Genomic DNA, 16,426 nt, shown 5'->3' with positions numbered 1-16,426 from the left:
GCAATAAAACATATTTGGAGTTACTTTTTTTGTAACATTTGCATCGAAATGGTGCAAGGCAGATTATTTGCAAAAGTATTTTTTTTAATGCTTGCATCAAGAGTCAGGAATCTGCTTCCATTAAAATATCTAAGTACTAACTGCATTAACCCATTTATGCCCAGTGGACTCTCCCATCCTTCTAAATTGGATCAAGTTATTTCCAAAATTGGGGATGTCTGGTATATTTATTTCTATTTTTAGAATATTTCTTACAGAAATTCCTTCAAGCAAACAGCGCAGACCCAGATGAGATGCCGCATCATGCGGCGTCTCATCTGGGTCTACGCTGTTTGCAATGTCCTTTTTTCAGGACGCTAGGCATGAATGCATTAAATAAAGGGAAATTAAGTTAATTAACCAAAGTAATTTGCTGTTATTTATTTTTGTGTCAGCTGCCGTCACATTTAGCTTACTTGAATCATGGGTCTAAATGGGACTGAGTTTGGGCTAACCCTTTGCATGCTGGGTAATTTGTCTTCTGCTAAAATGTCGTCTGCTGAATTTCTAAAATTAGCATTTTCTTCGATTTTTTTTAAAGAATACTATCAGAATAGCAAACAGTTTGGATCCTGATGAGACGCCACGTTCTGTGGCGTCTCATCAGGATCCAAACTGTTTGCAAAGGCCTTCAAAATTCGGTTCCCGCACTGAAAGGGCTAAAGGCCTAGCAGCAACAAGTATTTGCAAATGAAATCTGATCACAAAATGAAGCATCTGTGCTCAAGCACCTTGGAACAAGCCAATAACATTCCTTTAACTGTGTACATTGTACCTGTATAATTCGGTTATAACATTATGAATGTGGAAGCGGAAAGATCTAGATTGAGAACAATCATTTTGACCAAAAATAGATGCTAACTTACTGTCATTTGTTGCTTAACACTTTCGATACGTACTTTGACACATTTGTAGTTCCTTAGAAAGTTAAATTTAAATGAAGACCTTTCTTACTAGAATTAACTTTGAAAGGCTTTATTTAAAACCCTTACATACTGATTACCAGCAAACAGCATAAAACCTGAACAGATTGCGAGTTACTCGCAGGCTGTTCTGGTTTTATGCTGTTTTAGCACATACATGTGTAGCCATTTTCACTTTGCTTCTGCTTTGGGAAGGGTTAAAACTATTTATCACATGGTATCCAAGCTTCCCATTTAACACAATTATTATGAATATTCTTATGAGGAGGGAAAGAAAATTATATTTTAAGGGACTTGACATAAAGACAATTAACCCTTTGCATGCTGGGAAATTTGTCGTCTGCTATAATGTCGTCTGCTGAATTTCTAAAATTAGCATTTTCTTCGATTTTTTTCAAAAAATACTATCAGAATAGCAAACAGTTTGGATCCTGATGAGACGCCACGTTCTGTGGTGTCTCATCTGGATCCAAACTGTTTGCAAAGGCCTTCAAAATTCGGTTCCCGCACTGAAAGGGTTAACACACTTTTGTTTCAATATCTTCAGTAGATATAAAGCATAAGAGTCTTTACACACAAACAGTAACCTGAAATTTTAGGTAAAAGGGGCATATTTCTGCTATACTGTGGGTCAGAGAAACAGAACACAGACATATATGTGAAATTTCAAGTGGATATCTGTAGTATATGCTAAGGTTGCATGTTAACCCTTTGCATGCTGGGAAATTTGTCATCTGCTAAAATGTTGTCTTCTAAATTTCTAAAATAAGCATTTTCTTCATTTTTTTTTTCAAAGAATACTATCAGAATAGCAAACAGTTTGGATCCTGATGAGACGCCACGTTCTGTGGCATCTCATCTGGATTCAAACTGTTTGCAAAGGCCTTTAAAATCCGGTTCCCGCACTGAAAGGGTTAACTTGTCACCAGAGCAATATGTAGAATGATGTCCACAAAAAGCTTGGACATTTAATTTAATAGTCAAGACAAAAATCATCCAGTTGAATTATAGTGCTTTTGCCAATGTTTGCATGAAATAATATTTTTGAGCTTATTGAGGAAAACATGGTTTGAGCCGACAAGGGATGTCAGATCACAGTAACACATTTCTCAATTTAGATCTTTCTGCTTAAAAAATAATCAAGGAATCATGCAATTGACGACCTAACTTTTCTTACCTTCGTAATCTTTGAAAGGGATAGCAATGTCATGAGATATTTAGTAAATTCCAAAACACTGCTATTTATCAACAACATTAGGAATTAGTTTATAAAAAGTCGGATAAAAAAATTCAGTCAGACATATGTTATGGGTTTATTTCATTTTAATTTTTACTTTTTTTCAAAACCTTTTGTACATAATTTTATAAAGTAAGCTAAAGAAATCCATTTGGCTACAACTATTTGTTTTTTTTTAACCCAATAAAATACCCCAAAATGAGAAGAATTTGGACATTGTAAATTTGCTGGAATGTTCAAAGCAAGAGCTAGTCAGGAAATATACATGTACAGCTTAATGCCTTATGATTTACCATCAAGATATAATTAACAATATTAAATAAATAACTGTAAAAACACTATGTTATTCATTACAATGAGTAAAGAGTAATAAATCTAACAAGAGATGTGTTCGTCAGAAACACAATGCCGCCGATTGCGCCGCTTTGAAAAAAAAAATACTTTTGACCTTGAAGGATGACCTTGACCTGGAACTTCCAACACTCAAAAAGTGCAGCTTCATGAGAACACTGCTTTGATTTTTTTTTTTTACCTTTTACCTTCAAGGATGACCTTGACCTTGAACTTCCACCACTCAAAATGTGCAGCTTCATTAGAATGCCGCTTTGAATTTTTTATTTATTTATTTTTTTTTTGACCTTGAAGGATGACCTTGACCTTGAACTTCCACCACTGAAAATGTGCAGCTTCATGCGAACACCGCTTTGAAATAGTTTGTTTTTTTTACCTTTGACCTTGAAGGATGACCTTGACCTTGAACTTCTACCACTCAAAATGTGCAGCTTCATGAGAATGCCGCTTTGAAATTTTTGTTTTTTGTTTTTTTGTTTGACTTTTGACGTTGAAGGATGACCTTGACCTTGAACTTCCACCACTCAAAATGTGCAGCTTCATGAGATACACATGCATGCCAAATATCAAGCTGCTATCTTCAATATTAAACAAGAATATCAGTGAAACTGATGGATGCTCCCCGATGATGTGCTTTGTCAATGTATGTGTTAATATACACCTAAAAAATCTATTATTAGCCTCGGTGACCTTGACCCAGTGACCTCAAACCTCATCAAAAAGTAGGGTTCCATGCAAGGTACCTACATGCCAAATATGAAAGTGATTGGTTAAGTATTGAAGGCGCTATGAGAAACGGTAGCAAAAGTGTGACGGAAGTAAGAAAGTAAGTAAGTAAGTAAGTAAGGAAGGACAAACTGGCAACTATATGCTCCGCCGAAATTTATTTCGGGGAGCATAAAAAGAAATGGCCAATGTTTAAGTTTTCAGACGGACAGACGCCATATATTTGACATTTGACCTTGAAGGATGACCTTGACCTTCACCTTTCACCACTCAAAATGTTCAGCTCCATGAGATACACATGCGTGCCAAATATCAAGTTGCTATCTTCAATAGTGAAAAAGTGAAGGCCAATGTTAAAGTTTTTGGACGGACCGACAGATGCCATTTATTAGACATTTGACCTTGAAGGATGACCTTGACCTTCACCTTTCACCACTCAAAATGTGCAGCTCCATGAGATGCACATGCATGCCAAATATCAAGTTGCTATCTTCAATATTGAAAAAGTTATGGCCAATGTTAAAGTTTGCAGACGGACAGACGCCATATATTTGACATTTGACCTTGAAGGATGACCTTGACCTTCACCTTTCACCACTCAAAATGTTCAGCTCCATGAGATACCCATGCATGCCAAATATCAAGTTGCTATCTTCTAAAGTGAAAAAGTGATGGCCAATGTTAAAGATTTTTCCGACGGACGGACAGACTGACTGACATACTGACGGACAGTTCAACTGCTATATGCCACCCTACCGGGGCATAAAAATAATTGTTTACAATGTGTTAAAACTAACAAATAACTATTAAACACTCGGAAACTCTTTAAAATGTGTGAAGAGTACAATAATTACCTTCATCTCAGCCATATTCCACGTTCCCGCCCACAAGCCAATCTTTCTGTCCGGGAAAAGTCGGTCCAACTCCAGGGAAGACAACAAACTAGTGCCACCATGACTTCTCATCCTGTTGGATACATACAGAACAAGAGATGTGTTTGTCAGAAACACAATGCCCCCTAATGCGCCGCTTTTTTTGTTGACCTTTGACCTTGAAGGATGACCTTGACCTTTCACCACTCAAAATGTGCAGCTCCACGAGATGCACATGCATAGCAAATATGAAGTTGCTGTGTTCAATATTAAAAAAATTATGATTTTTTTTATATTTTGACCTTTGACCATGAAGGTTGACCTTTACCTTTCAACACTCAAAATGTGCAGCTCCATGAGAAGTAAGTAAGAGATTGATTGGAGAAATGTTGTTTTTTTTAATTTTTAACCTTTGACCTTGAAGGATAACCTTGACCTTTCACCACTTAAAATGTGCAGCTCCACGAGATAAACATGCATGCCAAATATGAAATTGCTGTGTTCAATATTAAAAATAGTTATGATAAAACTTTAACGAGGTTAAAGTTTTAGGAAAGAAAAATACAATGATACTTAACCTTTGACCTTGAAGGATAACCTTCACCATGACTTTTCACCACTCAAAATGAGCAGCTCCATTAGAATAACATGCATGATAAATATCAAGTTGGTATGTTCAATATTGCAAAAGTTATCAAACTTTAACCAAGGTTAAAGTTTCGGACAGACAGACAGACAGACAGACAGACAGACAGACAGACAGACAGACAGACAGACAGACAGACAGACAGACAGACAGACAGACAGACAGACAGACAGACAGACAGACAGACAGACAGACAGACAGACAGACAGACATAAAAGGAGGCATAAAATATTTAATGAACCCTTCACCACTCAGATACATTGTACACACCTCTACATGTGTGTAGAAGTCCCTTAGAAAATCATATTAAATTTTATACTTTTTTTCCTATTTTTTTAATTTTAAAGGCTTCATTTGCATTAACATATTGATAAGCTGCAAACAGCATAAAACCTGAACAGCCTGCAAGTAAGTGGTGGTTTATGCTGGTTGCATACAGCCATTTCCACATTGCATCTGAGTGGAAAAGGTTTAACCAAGGCTGCAGAAATGGCATGCAATGCATACAGCTGTTTTCACATTGCTTCTAAGTGGTAAAGTTGTATACACGGCTGCAATGTTTGGGTATGCAAATGCAAAAATAAAATACCAGAATTACAGAAGTGAGCAAAGGAAAAAGTATCATTTGAGTGTACCTTTATGCACAATATTTCTCAAGTTTACACGCCAAATGATTTATGTCAGATAGAGGCATTAATTATGTGAGTTCAGACCATGAAATGTGGTGCAATTCTCTGGGCAGGAAAATACCCCAGCCAATACGGGGTTCGCCAAAGTCTTCAGTACTTAACAGATACATGACAATACTGTAGATTAACTTATTTTTGTGGACATGAAATTTTTTGGATTATTCAAATCGTAAAGCCCCATAAACACTTGAAATCAACGAAAACTTCGTAAAATATTCTGTAAAATATACTCTACCCATAAAAATCTGTGTTCCATATAGCAATAGCCAAAATTTCAACGTTAGATGTCGTATGGTAATATAGATTTAAAGAGGTACAAAAAGCTCATTTTATTTTTTTGTGACAATATATTCCATGTGGATTTCCTGCGACCTTATCAGAACATTAACGAGCAAGCGCAAGATTGGCTTCGGGAAGCCTTGGAATCACAACATAGTTTTTATGAGCTAATGAAATATTCATTATTTTTAGTGTTTATGGAACTTTAAATTTGTAGATTTTTTTTTTACAGTCTGATATACAACTTTGGACTAGAACATTTGATTTTGTGGTTGAGAAGACCCACCAAGAATAATATTGGTTTCAAAATAAGATGCAGTCTTGTCTCTAAATAGAGCGAGTTGGCTGACATGACATGACACCCTTGACGATTAAACTTTCATTTTCTTAATATTGTCCTATTTCAAAGTCTTTTTAAAGACTGAACAAATAACATAACAGTTTAAAGTGTTTGTAATATTTCCAAACATAGCACGATAATAACTATTTCCCCACAAAAAACTTACAAATAATAAAATTCATGTTTCATGGCAAATTTAGTGATTGTGACTACATGTGTACATGTATATCACAACCACACAATTACATGTACTACAATTTAAGTACACAGGGTTGTGATTTAAGAACCAACTCATGGGAGGAAAATGCTCAGCTCTTTTCCCATTTTATGATTCAACTAAACTCTTCATTTCTATATAGATTCAGCAAAGTGTATAACTATTTATAAAATTAGTTTGACAATGAAAGGGAAGAAATCAGCTGACAGGAGGAACAAGAGCACCACATAACGGGTGCCACGCTCGGCTGCGGGTGCAGTTTTTAACAAGAGCACCGCCTTGCGGGTGCAGACCGCTCATCTATTTTCTTTTTAAAGGTGAAGGGACTCTCAATTTCAATCACAAAGGAGGGAGGGGTGGATTGAAGAGGGGTGTATAGTGTGGGGGTGTGGACATTTATTACATTATCGTCCAAAAATGCGAAAAAATTAGAAAATAAATGCAAAAAAAAAAATTCGGGGGGTGGGGGGGTGGGGGGGGTGGGGTGGAGGGGATACTTGGGTGCGATGGTTGGACGGTATTTCAAAAATAAAATAATAAAAATATATATTTGTGTTTTTTAACCGTTTCAAAAAAAAATAATTTGGGGGGGTGGGGGGGGGGGGGGGGATATAGTGTGAGGGTGTGGTGGTCATTTGTGAGATGATCTTAAAAAAAAAAAAAAAAAAAAAATAGGGGGGGGGGGGAATTCGGGGGGGGGGGGGGGGGGGGGAGGGCACGGGAGATGGTTTGGGTGGAGTCTATTGTGGTATGTCAGATAAGAGTAGTTTTGTCAAAGTATCAATCAAATCTAATCATAAATAAAGAAGTTATGGCAATTTTTGCAAAATTTAAAAATTTGAAGGTCATTTAAAGGTCAAGGTAAAATTCAACTTGCCAGGTACAGTAATCTTATGAAAGCATGAAAGTATTTGAAGTTTGAAAGCAATAGCCTTGATACTTTTGAAATAAAGTGGATCGAAACACAAAATTTAACCATATATTCAAAGTTACTAAGTCAAAAAAGGGCCATAATTCCGTAAAAATGACAACCAGAGTTTAGCAACTTGTCCTTTTACTGTACCCTTATGATAGTTTGCGAGTGTTCCAAGTATGAAAGCAATATCTATGATACTTTAGGGGTAAAGTGGACCAAAACACAAAACTTAACCAAATTTTCAATTTTCTATGTATAAAGGGCCCATAATTCCGTCCAAATGCCAGTCAGAGTTACATAACTTTGCCTGCACAGTCCCCTTATGATAGTTAATAAGTGTTGCAAGTATGAAAGCAATAGCTTTGATACTGTAGGAATAAAGTGGACCTAAACACAAAACTTAACCAAATTTTCAATTTTTCTAAGTATAAAAAGGGCACATAATTCTGTCAAAATGCCAGTCAGAGTTACATAACTTTGCCTGTACAGTCCCCTTATGATAGTTAGTAAGTGTTGCAAGTATGAAAGCAATAGCTTTGATACTACTTAAGGAATAAAATGGACCTAAACACAAAACTTAACCAAAATTTTCAATTTTCTCAGTATAAAAAGGGCACATAATTCTGTCAAAATGCACGCCAGAGTTATCTAACTTTGCCTGCCCAGTCCCCTCATGATAGTAAGTAAGTGTACCAAATTTGAATGCAATAGCATTGATACTTTCTGAGAAAAGTGGACCTAAACGCAAAACTTAACCGGACGCCGACGCAGATGCCAAAGTGATGACAATAGCTCTTTTTTTTTTCAAAAAATAGATGAGCTAATAAATGAAAGCTTGTCAGATTTTATTTTTTTTAGAGGTCACAGTGACCTTGACCTTTGACCTAGTGACCCAAAAATGGGTGTGGCATGTAGAACTCATCAAGGTGCAGCTACATGTGAAGTTTCAAAGTTGTAGGTTGAAGCACTTTGATTTAAGAGCCAATGTTCAAACCCTTCGAAAACAGCCGAGCTAAAAAATTACACCCCTGATACAGTAACAAGAGGGCCATGATGGCCCTGAATCGCTCACCTGACTAACCAAATACAATCCCAACCCAGATTTCATCAAAATAAACATTCTGACCGAATTTCATAAAGATTGGATGCAAACTGTGACCTCTATTGTCTACACAAGGTTTTTCTAATATTTGACCTATTGACCTAGTTTTTGACCCCAGGTGACCCAAATACAATCCCAACCCAGATTTCACCAAGATAAACATTCTGATCAAATTTTATAAAGATTGGATGAAAACTGTGACCTCTATTGCCTACACAAGGTTTTTCTATTATTTGACCTATTGACTTAGTTTTTGACCCCAGATGACCCAAATACAATCCCAACCCAGATTTCTTCAAGGCAAACATTCTGGCCAAATTTTATGAAGATTGGATGAAAACTGTGACCTCTATTGTCTACACAAGATTTTTCTATTATTTGACCTAGTTTTTGACCTAGTGACCTAGTTTTTGACCTCAGATGACCCAAATACAATCCCAACACAGATTTCATCAAGATAAACATTCTGACCAAATTTGATACAGATTGGATGAAAACTGCGACCTCTATAGTCTACACAAGGTTTTTTAATTATTTGACCTAGTTTTTGACCTAGTGACCTAGTTTTTGACCCCAGATGACCCAAATACAATCCCAACCCAGATTTCATCAAGATTAACATTCTGACCAAATTTCATAAAGATTGGATGAACTGTGACATCTACTGTCTACACAAGCAAATTGTTGACGGACGCACACACGCACGCACGCACATACGGGCGCCGGACATCACATGGTCACATAAGCTCACCATGTCACTTCGTGGCAGGTGAGCTAAAAATAAATAGCTGCAATTATCACCTGTCTCTTGCATCCTTTGTTGCTAAACTAGGTATCGCAGACAAAGCAAAGTTTGATCGCATTGACATTGTCTCAAACTTGGATCTGTCGGTGCTACCGCCAGACACAGACCGTGCAAAGTACTTTGGTAGTGGGTAGCTGGGGTCTGTCTTGTAGGAGACTCTCATCGACTGAGATTTCATATCTTCTGTTAGAGGGGGAGGAGGGTTCTTTGGCTGAATAGGGGCCAATTTCCCTGCATTTGGTTTAGGTTCTGGCATTACGATGTCGAACATTGTGCCCGAACCACTTGGCTTTGGAGTATTCTGTGCCAGAGTCGGCAATTCTTTACTCGAAGTCTTTCCTTGAAGCACCTTTTGGTAATTTGAATTGATGGCTTGTAAATCAGATGCTGAACCTAAAGTATCAAGAGATGGCTTTTCAGATGTATTCAAGTCACTTCCATCTAGCGGTAAAAGTCTTCTTGCACTTGTTTTTGCCAAATTTTTCACTGCACCTTTTTTATCAACCGAGTCCACATCCAAACTTTGAGCACTTGATACGTTGCTTCGTTTCTCTGGAGATATTTCAAATTCATACTTATCCGGAGAGACATTAAAACTCATATCTGGGCTGATTTCTACATTTGTTCTTTGTGACTGACTCACTCTTGGCTTTACAAGGTTTTCCCCACTCAACGATTGTTCAGGATCCTGCATGTTCTGATTAACATTTAGTTCACTTATGTCTTTAACCTCTTTTACATCAGGATGCAGTACTATACCCTTAGCAGGTTTCCTTTCAATTTTAATATCATGGTCCACATCCATTTTCTCTTCGTCAGCCATTTGTGAATTTGACAAACTATAATTCCCAATATTTTCACTAATCTTAATCCCGTCAGAATTCTGTTTCTTAGAATCAATATCTTGTCCTTCGTCTGAAGAGTTTGCTTCACGATTACGCTTTTCACCCTTTGACGAATTTCTTCTCGCTGATCGAGGTGTTGAGGGCGGTTTAGGAGCAAACTGAGCGTTCTTCAACGATTCTTCAGATCTTGACCGGTCAGGAGTCATACGTAAAGCACGAAACCTGTGCACTGTTGCATCAGAAGGCGCATTTTTACTGATTAAATCAGAATGTTTATCATTACCAGCGTTACTTTCCTGATCTGAATCAGCATCAATGTCCATAGGCACAGGGTTCAAACGATCATCGCCTCGCAACTTTTGCGCGGACCCCCCGTCTAAGGCTGGCAAATCGCCCAATGAAGACAAACCTCCCCTGGTTTTAGACGGAGCTAATAGGGAAGAGTTACCAAACCTAGGTTTCAACTCGGAACCCTCGCCTTGTGGAAAGAGATCGCGTTTTGAATTTGATTTCTGTGAGGTATCGGAGTCAGTTATCAAGTCTGGTTTACTCCCAGATGTTGAGGAAGAATCTTTCCGAGACCGTCTTGTAGCGTCTCGTTTCTCATAAATGCTCACAACAGTTCCCTCTGTAACATTGCTTGGATCAAACGGATTTCTGTCCACTGGCTTTCGTCTACTGACTTTTCTAGGCACTGGCTTAGGTGGGCTTGTTTTTTTCGACAAATTCTCTCTGGAATTAGTGGTATCCTCATTTGTTTTTACACCATTGTTAATTTCTCCGTTCGTATCCTTAAAATCAGTTTTACTACCACAAGTCACTCCGCTCACTTCTTTGTTAGCACTTGTTAACAATGTCCCAGTTCCAGATAAGCCATTTACTTTTGGTTCATTGATATTCTCTTTTGACTCATTCCTCTTTGGAGTTAAGGCAGACTCTTTTTCTGCACCCTGTTGTAAGGATGCTGTGGAGCCAAATTCACTTCCTCCTCCAGAATCCCTCCGTTTTCGTTCTGCTAGCTTGGCAGCGGCACTTTTCTTTTTCCGCCCTAAACATATAAAAAAAAGTTTCTGTATTGCAAAAACATATCTGCCGTGTTCTGTAAAAAACTTCAAAAAGGGGTTTAATGCCTGTGCTTAAACTGTCGTCCCAGATTAGCTTGTGCAATCTGCAAGAAAGTCTCTTCTTAGCAAAAAATCAAGTAAAGGCGGATAGTGTTGTCCCCGATTAACCTGTGCAGACTGCACAGGCTAACCTGGGACAACAATTCAGACTGCACAGGCTAATCTGAGACGACACTTCAGACTGCACAGGCTAATCTGAGATGACACTTCAGACTGCACAGGCTAATCTGAGACAACACTTCAGACTGCACAGGCTAATCTGAGACAACACTTCAGACTGTACAGGCTAATCTGAGACAACACTTCAGACTGCACAGGCTAATCTGAGACAACACTTCAGACTGTACAGGCTAATCTGAGACAACACTTCAGACTGTACAGGCTAATCTGAGACAACACTTCAGACTGTACAGGCTAATCTGAGACAACACTTCAGACTGTACAGGCTAATCTGAGACAACACTTCAGACTGTACAGGCTAATCTGAGACAACACTTCAGACTGCACAGGCTAATCTGAGACAACACTTCAGACTGTACATGCTAATCTGAGACAACACTTCAGACTGTACATGCTAATCTGGGACAACACTTCAGACTGTACAGGCTAATCTGAGACAACACTTCAGACTGCACAGGCTAATCTGAGACAACACTTCAGACTGCACAGGCTAATCTGAGACAACACTTCAGACTGCACAGGCTAATCTGAGACAACACTTCAGACTGCACAGGCTAATCTGAGACAACACTTCAGACTGTACAGGCTAATCTGAGACAACACTTCAGACTGCACAGGCTAATCTGAGATGACACTTCAGACTGCACAGGCTAATCTGAGACAACACTTCAGACTGCACAGGCTAATCTGAGATGACACTTCAGACTGTACAGGCTAATTTGAGATGACACTTCAGACTGCACAGGCTAATCTGAGACAACACTTCAGACTGTACATGCTAATCTGGGACAACACTTCAGACTGTACAGGCTAATCTGAGACAACACTTCAGACTGTACAGGCTAATCTGAGACAACACTTCAAACTGTACAGGCTAATCTGAGACAACACTTCAGACTGTACAGGCTAATCTGAGACAACACTTCAGACTGCACAGGCTAATCTGAGATGACACTTCAGACTGTACAGGCTAATCTGAGACAACACTTCAGACTGCACAGGCTAATCTGAGACAACACTTCAGACTGCACAGGCTAATCTGAGACAACACTTCAGACTGTACAGGCTAATCTGAGATGACACTTCAGACTGTACAGGCTAATCTGAGATGACACTTTAGACTGCACAGGCTAATCTGGGACAACACTTCAGACTGTACAGGCTAATCTGAGACAACACTTCAGACTGTACAGGCTAATCTGAGACAACACTTCAGACTGTACAGGCTAATCTGAGACAACACTTCAGACTGTACAGGCTAATCTGAGACAACACTTCAGACTGTACAGGCTAATCTGAGACAACACTTCAGACTGTACAGGCTAATCTGAGACAACACTTCAGACTGTACAGGCTAATCTGAGACAACACTTCAGACTGCACAGGCTAATCTGAGACAACACTTCAGACTGTACAGGCTAATCTGAGACAACACTTCAGACTGTACAGGCTAATCTGAGATGACACTTCAGACTGTACAGGCTAATCTGAGACAACACTTCAGACTGCACAGGCTAATCTGAGACAACACTTCAGACTGCCCAGGCTAATCTGAGACAACACTTCAGACTGTACATGCTAATCTGGGACAACACTTCAGACTGTACAGGCTAATCTGAGACAACACTTCAGACTGCACAGGCTAATCTGAGACAACACTTCAGACTGTACAGGCTAATCTGAGACAACACTTCAGACTGTACAGGCTAATCTGAGACAACACTTCAGACTGTACAGGCTAATCTGGGACAACACTTCAGACTGCACAGGCTAATCTGAGACAACACTTCAGACTGCACAGGCTAATCTGAGACAACACTTCAGACTGCACAGGCTAATCTGAGATGACACTTCAGACTGTACAGGCTAATCTGAGACAACACTTCAGACTGCACAGGCTAATCTGAGACAACACTTCAGACTGCACAGGCTAATCTGAGATGACACTTCAGACTGCACAGGCTAATCTGAGACAACACTTCAGACTGCACAGGCTAATCTGAGACAACACTTCAGACTGCACAGGCTAATTTGAGACAACACTTCAGACTGTACATGCTAATCTGGGACAACACTTCAGACTGCACAGGCTAATCTGAGACAACACTTCAGACTGCACAGGCTAATCTGAGACAACACTTCAGACTGTACATGCTAATCTGGGACAACACTTCAGACTGTACAGGCTAATCTGAGATGACACTTCAGACTGCCCAGGCTAATCTGGGACAACACTTCAGACTGTACAGGCTAATCTGAGACAACACTTCAGACTGTAAGGCTAATCTGAGACAACACTTCAGACTGTACAGGCTAATCTGAGACAACACTTCAGACTGCACAGGCTAATCTGAGACAACACTTCAGACTGCACAGGCTAATCTGAGATGACACTTCAGACTGCACAGGCTAATCTGGGACAACACTTTTATGCATATGCATTAAACTCCTTTTCCACTGGGCACGGCCCATATATAACAAGAGCTTGTCACAACAATGACGAAGGATACCACCAGTTGCTGCATGTTGTGATATATTTTGGGGAAAAGAAGCTGGAAAATAGATTGAATGTAACAGGTGACATCGCCAGCTTCTATTGCTTCCGGAGAAAACTGGGCCGTAAAGCTCTCACCTGAGTTCACAATATGAGTTGTGTTCTGAGAAAACTGGGCATAATGCATGTGCGTTAAGTGTCGTCCCAGATTAGCCTGTGCAGTCTGCACAGGCTAATCAGAAACGACACTTTCGGCCTAAACTTAATTTTTGCTAAGAAACGACTTTCTTTAAACAGAAAATATAATAAAAGCGGAAAGTGTCGTCCCTGGTTAGCCTGTGCAGACTACACAGGCTAATCTGGGACGACACTTTACGCACATGTATTATGCCCAGTTTTCTCACAACGCGACTCATATATACCAATGGTTTAAGACATAACCTGATGACCTTAGTTTGACCCCACTTGACCCCGGTTAAGATAACCACTCCAAAGATCATCCACTTTCATCAAGATTGATCTGTTAACCCTTTATCACTTAGATAAGTATGTTGACACTTTTGTAGTCCCACATAAAGTTAAATTTTATTAAATACCTTTCTTACTAAATTCAAGTTTTACAGGATTCATTTCCAACCCTTACATACTGATGAGCAGCAAACAGCATAAAAATGAACAGACTGAGAGTTACTGACAGGCTGTTCTGGTTTTATGCTGGTTGCAAAAATAATTTTCACTTTGTTTTTTATGGGGTAAAGGGTTAATATGGCTTCTAGTGTGTTAACAAGGTTATTCAAAGGTTGAACTGGTGACCTAGTTTTTGGATGCAAACCTGATTCAAACTCAGCATAAACATTGTCAAGATAAACATTCAGAAAATGTTTCATTTACAGTCATACATCTTGCTTAATGACCAATAACATGGTTTCTGTAACCTATTGATCTCTTTTTTGGACAAGATTTGGATATAAATGTGGCCTTGAGAGTGGTAACACATTTTTTTAAGATCTGACCTAATGACCTAGTTTTTGAACGGATGTGAAGCGGATTTCAACTAGGCCTATATAGTGTTTAGATAGATGATCTAACCAAATTTAATCAAGATTAAGTCATTAACAGAAATTGCTTACAAGGTTGTTCAAAGATTCGACTTGGTGACCTGGGTTTTGGACACATGGGATGCAGATTCAACTTGCTTAGATAATAACAATCTAATCAAGTTTAACCCTCTTCCACTTAGATACCTATTTTGATGCATTTGTAGTCCATTAGAAATTAAATTTAAACCTTTCTTACAAGATTCAAATTTTAAAGGCTTCATTTCCAACCCTTAGATACTGATGAGCAGCAAACAGCATTAACCCTGAAAAGACTGCGATTTACTTGCAGGCTGTTCTGGTTTTATGCTGGTTGCAAAAGCCATTTTCACTTTGCTTCTTATGGGGAAAAGGGTTTATCAATGAAAGAATGAAAATGGATGACAAATATAGCCTGTAAAGTAGTAACAATTTTTAAGTTGAAAACGCACTACAAACTACACCAGACAGAGAGTTAGACTAACAAAAACATTGAGAAATTGGTGTATTTTATTTTTACTCCCAAATACTTTACAATTGATAACTAAGTGTTGCCCAGTTGGCAATATTATATTTACGTAGGTTCAAGCCATAGAGCTGCATATGAAAACTTACTTAATGTTGCATTTTATTTACAATGTACATTAACAAAATAATGATATTTGGAAACCTTTAATTGGGAATTTTTTGGACAGCAATTGGGAAATTTGGAGTTTTTCCCCAATTAGAAAAGCGCAGTTTTCAGGTACTTCATAAAGAAGAAACAAAATCACTGCAAAATAGCTCAGCATGTATAGCGTGGTCAAATTAACCACAGGGGCAAGGTTTAAAAAAATGGTGTAGTGGTCCTACATACTGTGATATATAACAAGGTTCCAGAAAACAGTTAACGTATAATTTTAATCTATACGTAAGTAAAAAACCTGGTATATAATTTTGTGACCCCCATGTACCTTTAGCTGGCGGCTTCTGTCGCAGGTTCACTAAGCTCCCTTCAGTGGGTTCAGAGTCTATGTCCATCTCGCGCTATCATCCATGGCTGTGACGATCGTAATACTACCTCATGCTGAATTGCCTGAAAATGTTCAACACAGACATCAGTATCCATAACCAGTGCTCCAGCTAGGCCTAAATGGAAGGGCGCCCCACCCTGGCTTCTGAAGCCCTGCCCTGCCAAGGCCCCGCCCTGCCCTTTTATTTATATAAAACAAAAAAACAATATTCATTTTTTTGAGACATGCTTTTTTTTTAGAGACATATACAATAATTTATAAATCTCTTAATACCGGTACATTGTTATTAATTTATTCCTCATTGTAGACATTTTATTTGCATGGTTTAATAACAATGGAAATAATATATTCTAACTATTATTTAAATATAAATATTAATTGCAACAGGGAGCATTCCACATATGACTGCATGCTTGAAAGTGCCTGTTTTGGACAAAATACTGCGCGCCGAAAGTGCCCTTTTGACAAAATAGCCCCCCCCCCCCCTGCCCTTTTCAAATCCTAGCTGGAGCACTACATAACAAAGCATTGGTAATAATCTGCAAATTAAGC

The 16,426-nt window shown here is 38.6% G+C and overlaps 2 protein-coding genes across 6 annotated transcripts in view; both read right to left on the bottom strand.

The window, feature by feature from the left end:
• LOC127839058 (uncharacterized) overlaps positions 1-16,426 on the bottom strand; it is a 311,917-nt gene that overhangs the window by 83,974 nt on the left and 211,517 nt on the right. The window lies entirely within an intron of this gene.
• LOC127839049 (phosphatidylinositol polyphosphate 5-phosphatase type IV-like) overlaps positions 1-16,426 on the bottom strand; it is a 52,766-nt gene that overhangs the window by 19,967 nt on the left and 16,373 nt on the right. For all 4 annotated transcript variants that reach the window (XM_052367209.1, XM_052367206.1, XM_052367208.1 and 1 more), the window contains 3 exons: positions 15,815-15,936; positions 9,139-11,035; positions 4,131-4,242 (listed from right to left, as the gene is read on the bottom strand). In XM_052367209.1, the coding sequence (XP_052223169.1) occupies positions 4,131-4,242; positions 9,139-11,035; positions 15,815-15,881 (2,076 nt within the window). In that variant the 5' untranslated portion in view covers positions 15,882-15,936. The remainder of the gene's footprint in view (positions 1-4,130; positions 4,243-9,138; positions 11,036-15,814; positions 15,937-16,426) is intronic.

This window comes from Dreissena polymorpha, chromosome 7 (genome assembly GCF_020536995.1).
Source record: "Dreissena polymorpha isolate Duluth1 chromosome 7, UMN_Dpol_1.0, whole genome shotgun sequence".
NCBI classification, from domain to species: Eukaryota; Metazoa; Mollusca; class Bivalvia; order Myida; family Dreissenidae; genus Dreissena; species Dreissena polymorpha.
The sequence above is the reverse complement of the archived record's forward strand: the minus strand, read 5'-3'. Positions and strand labels throughout refer to the sequence as shown.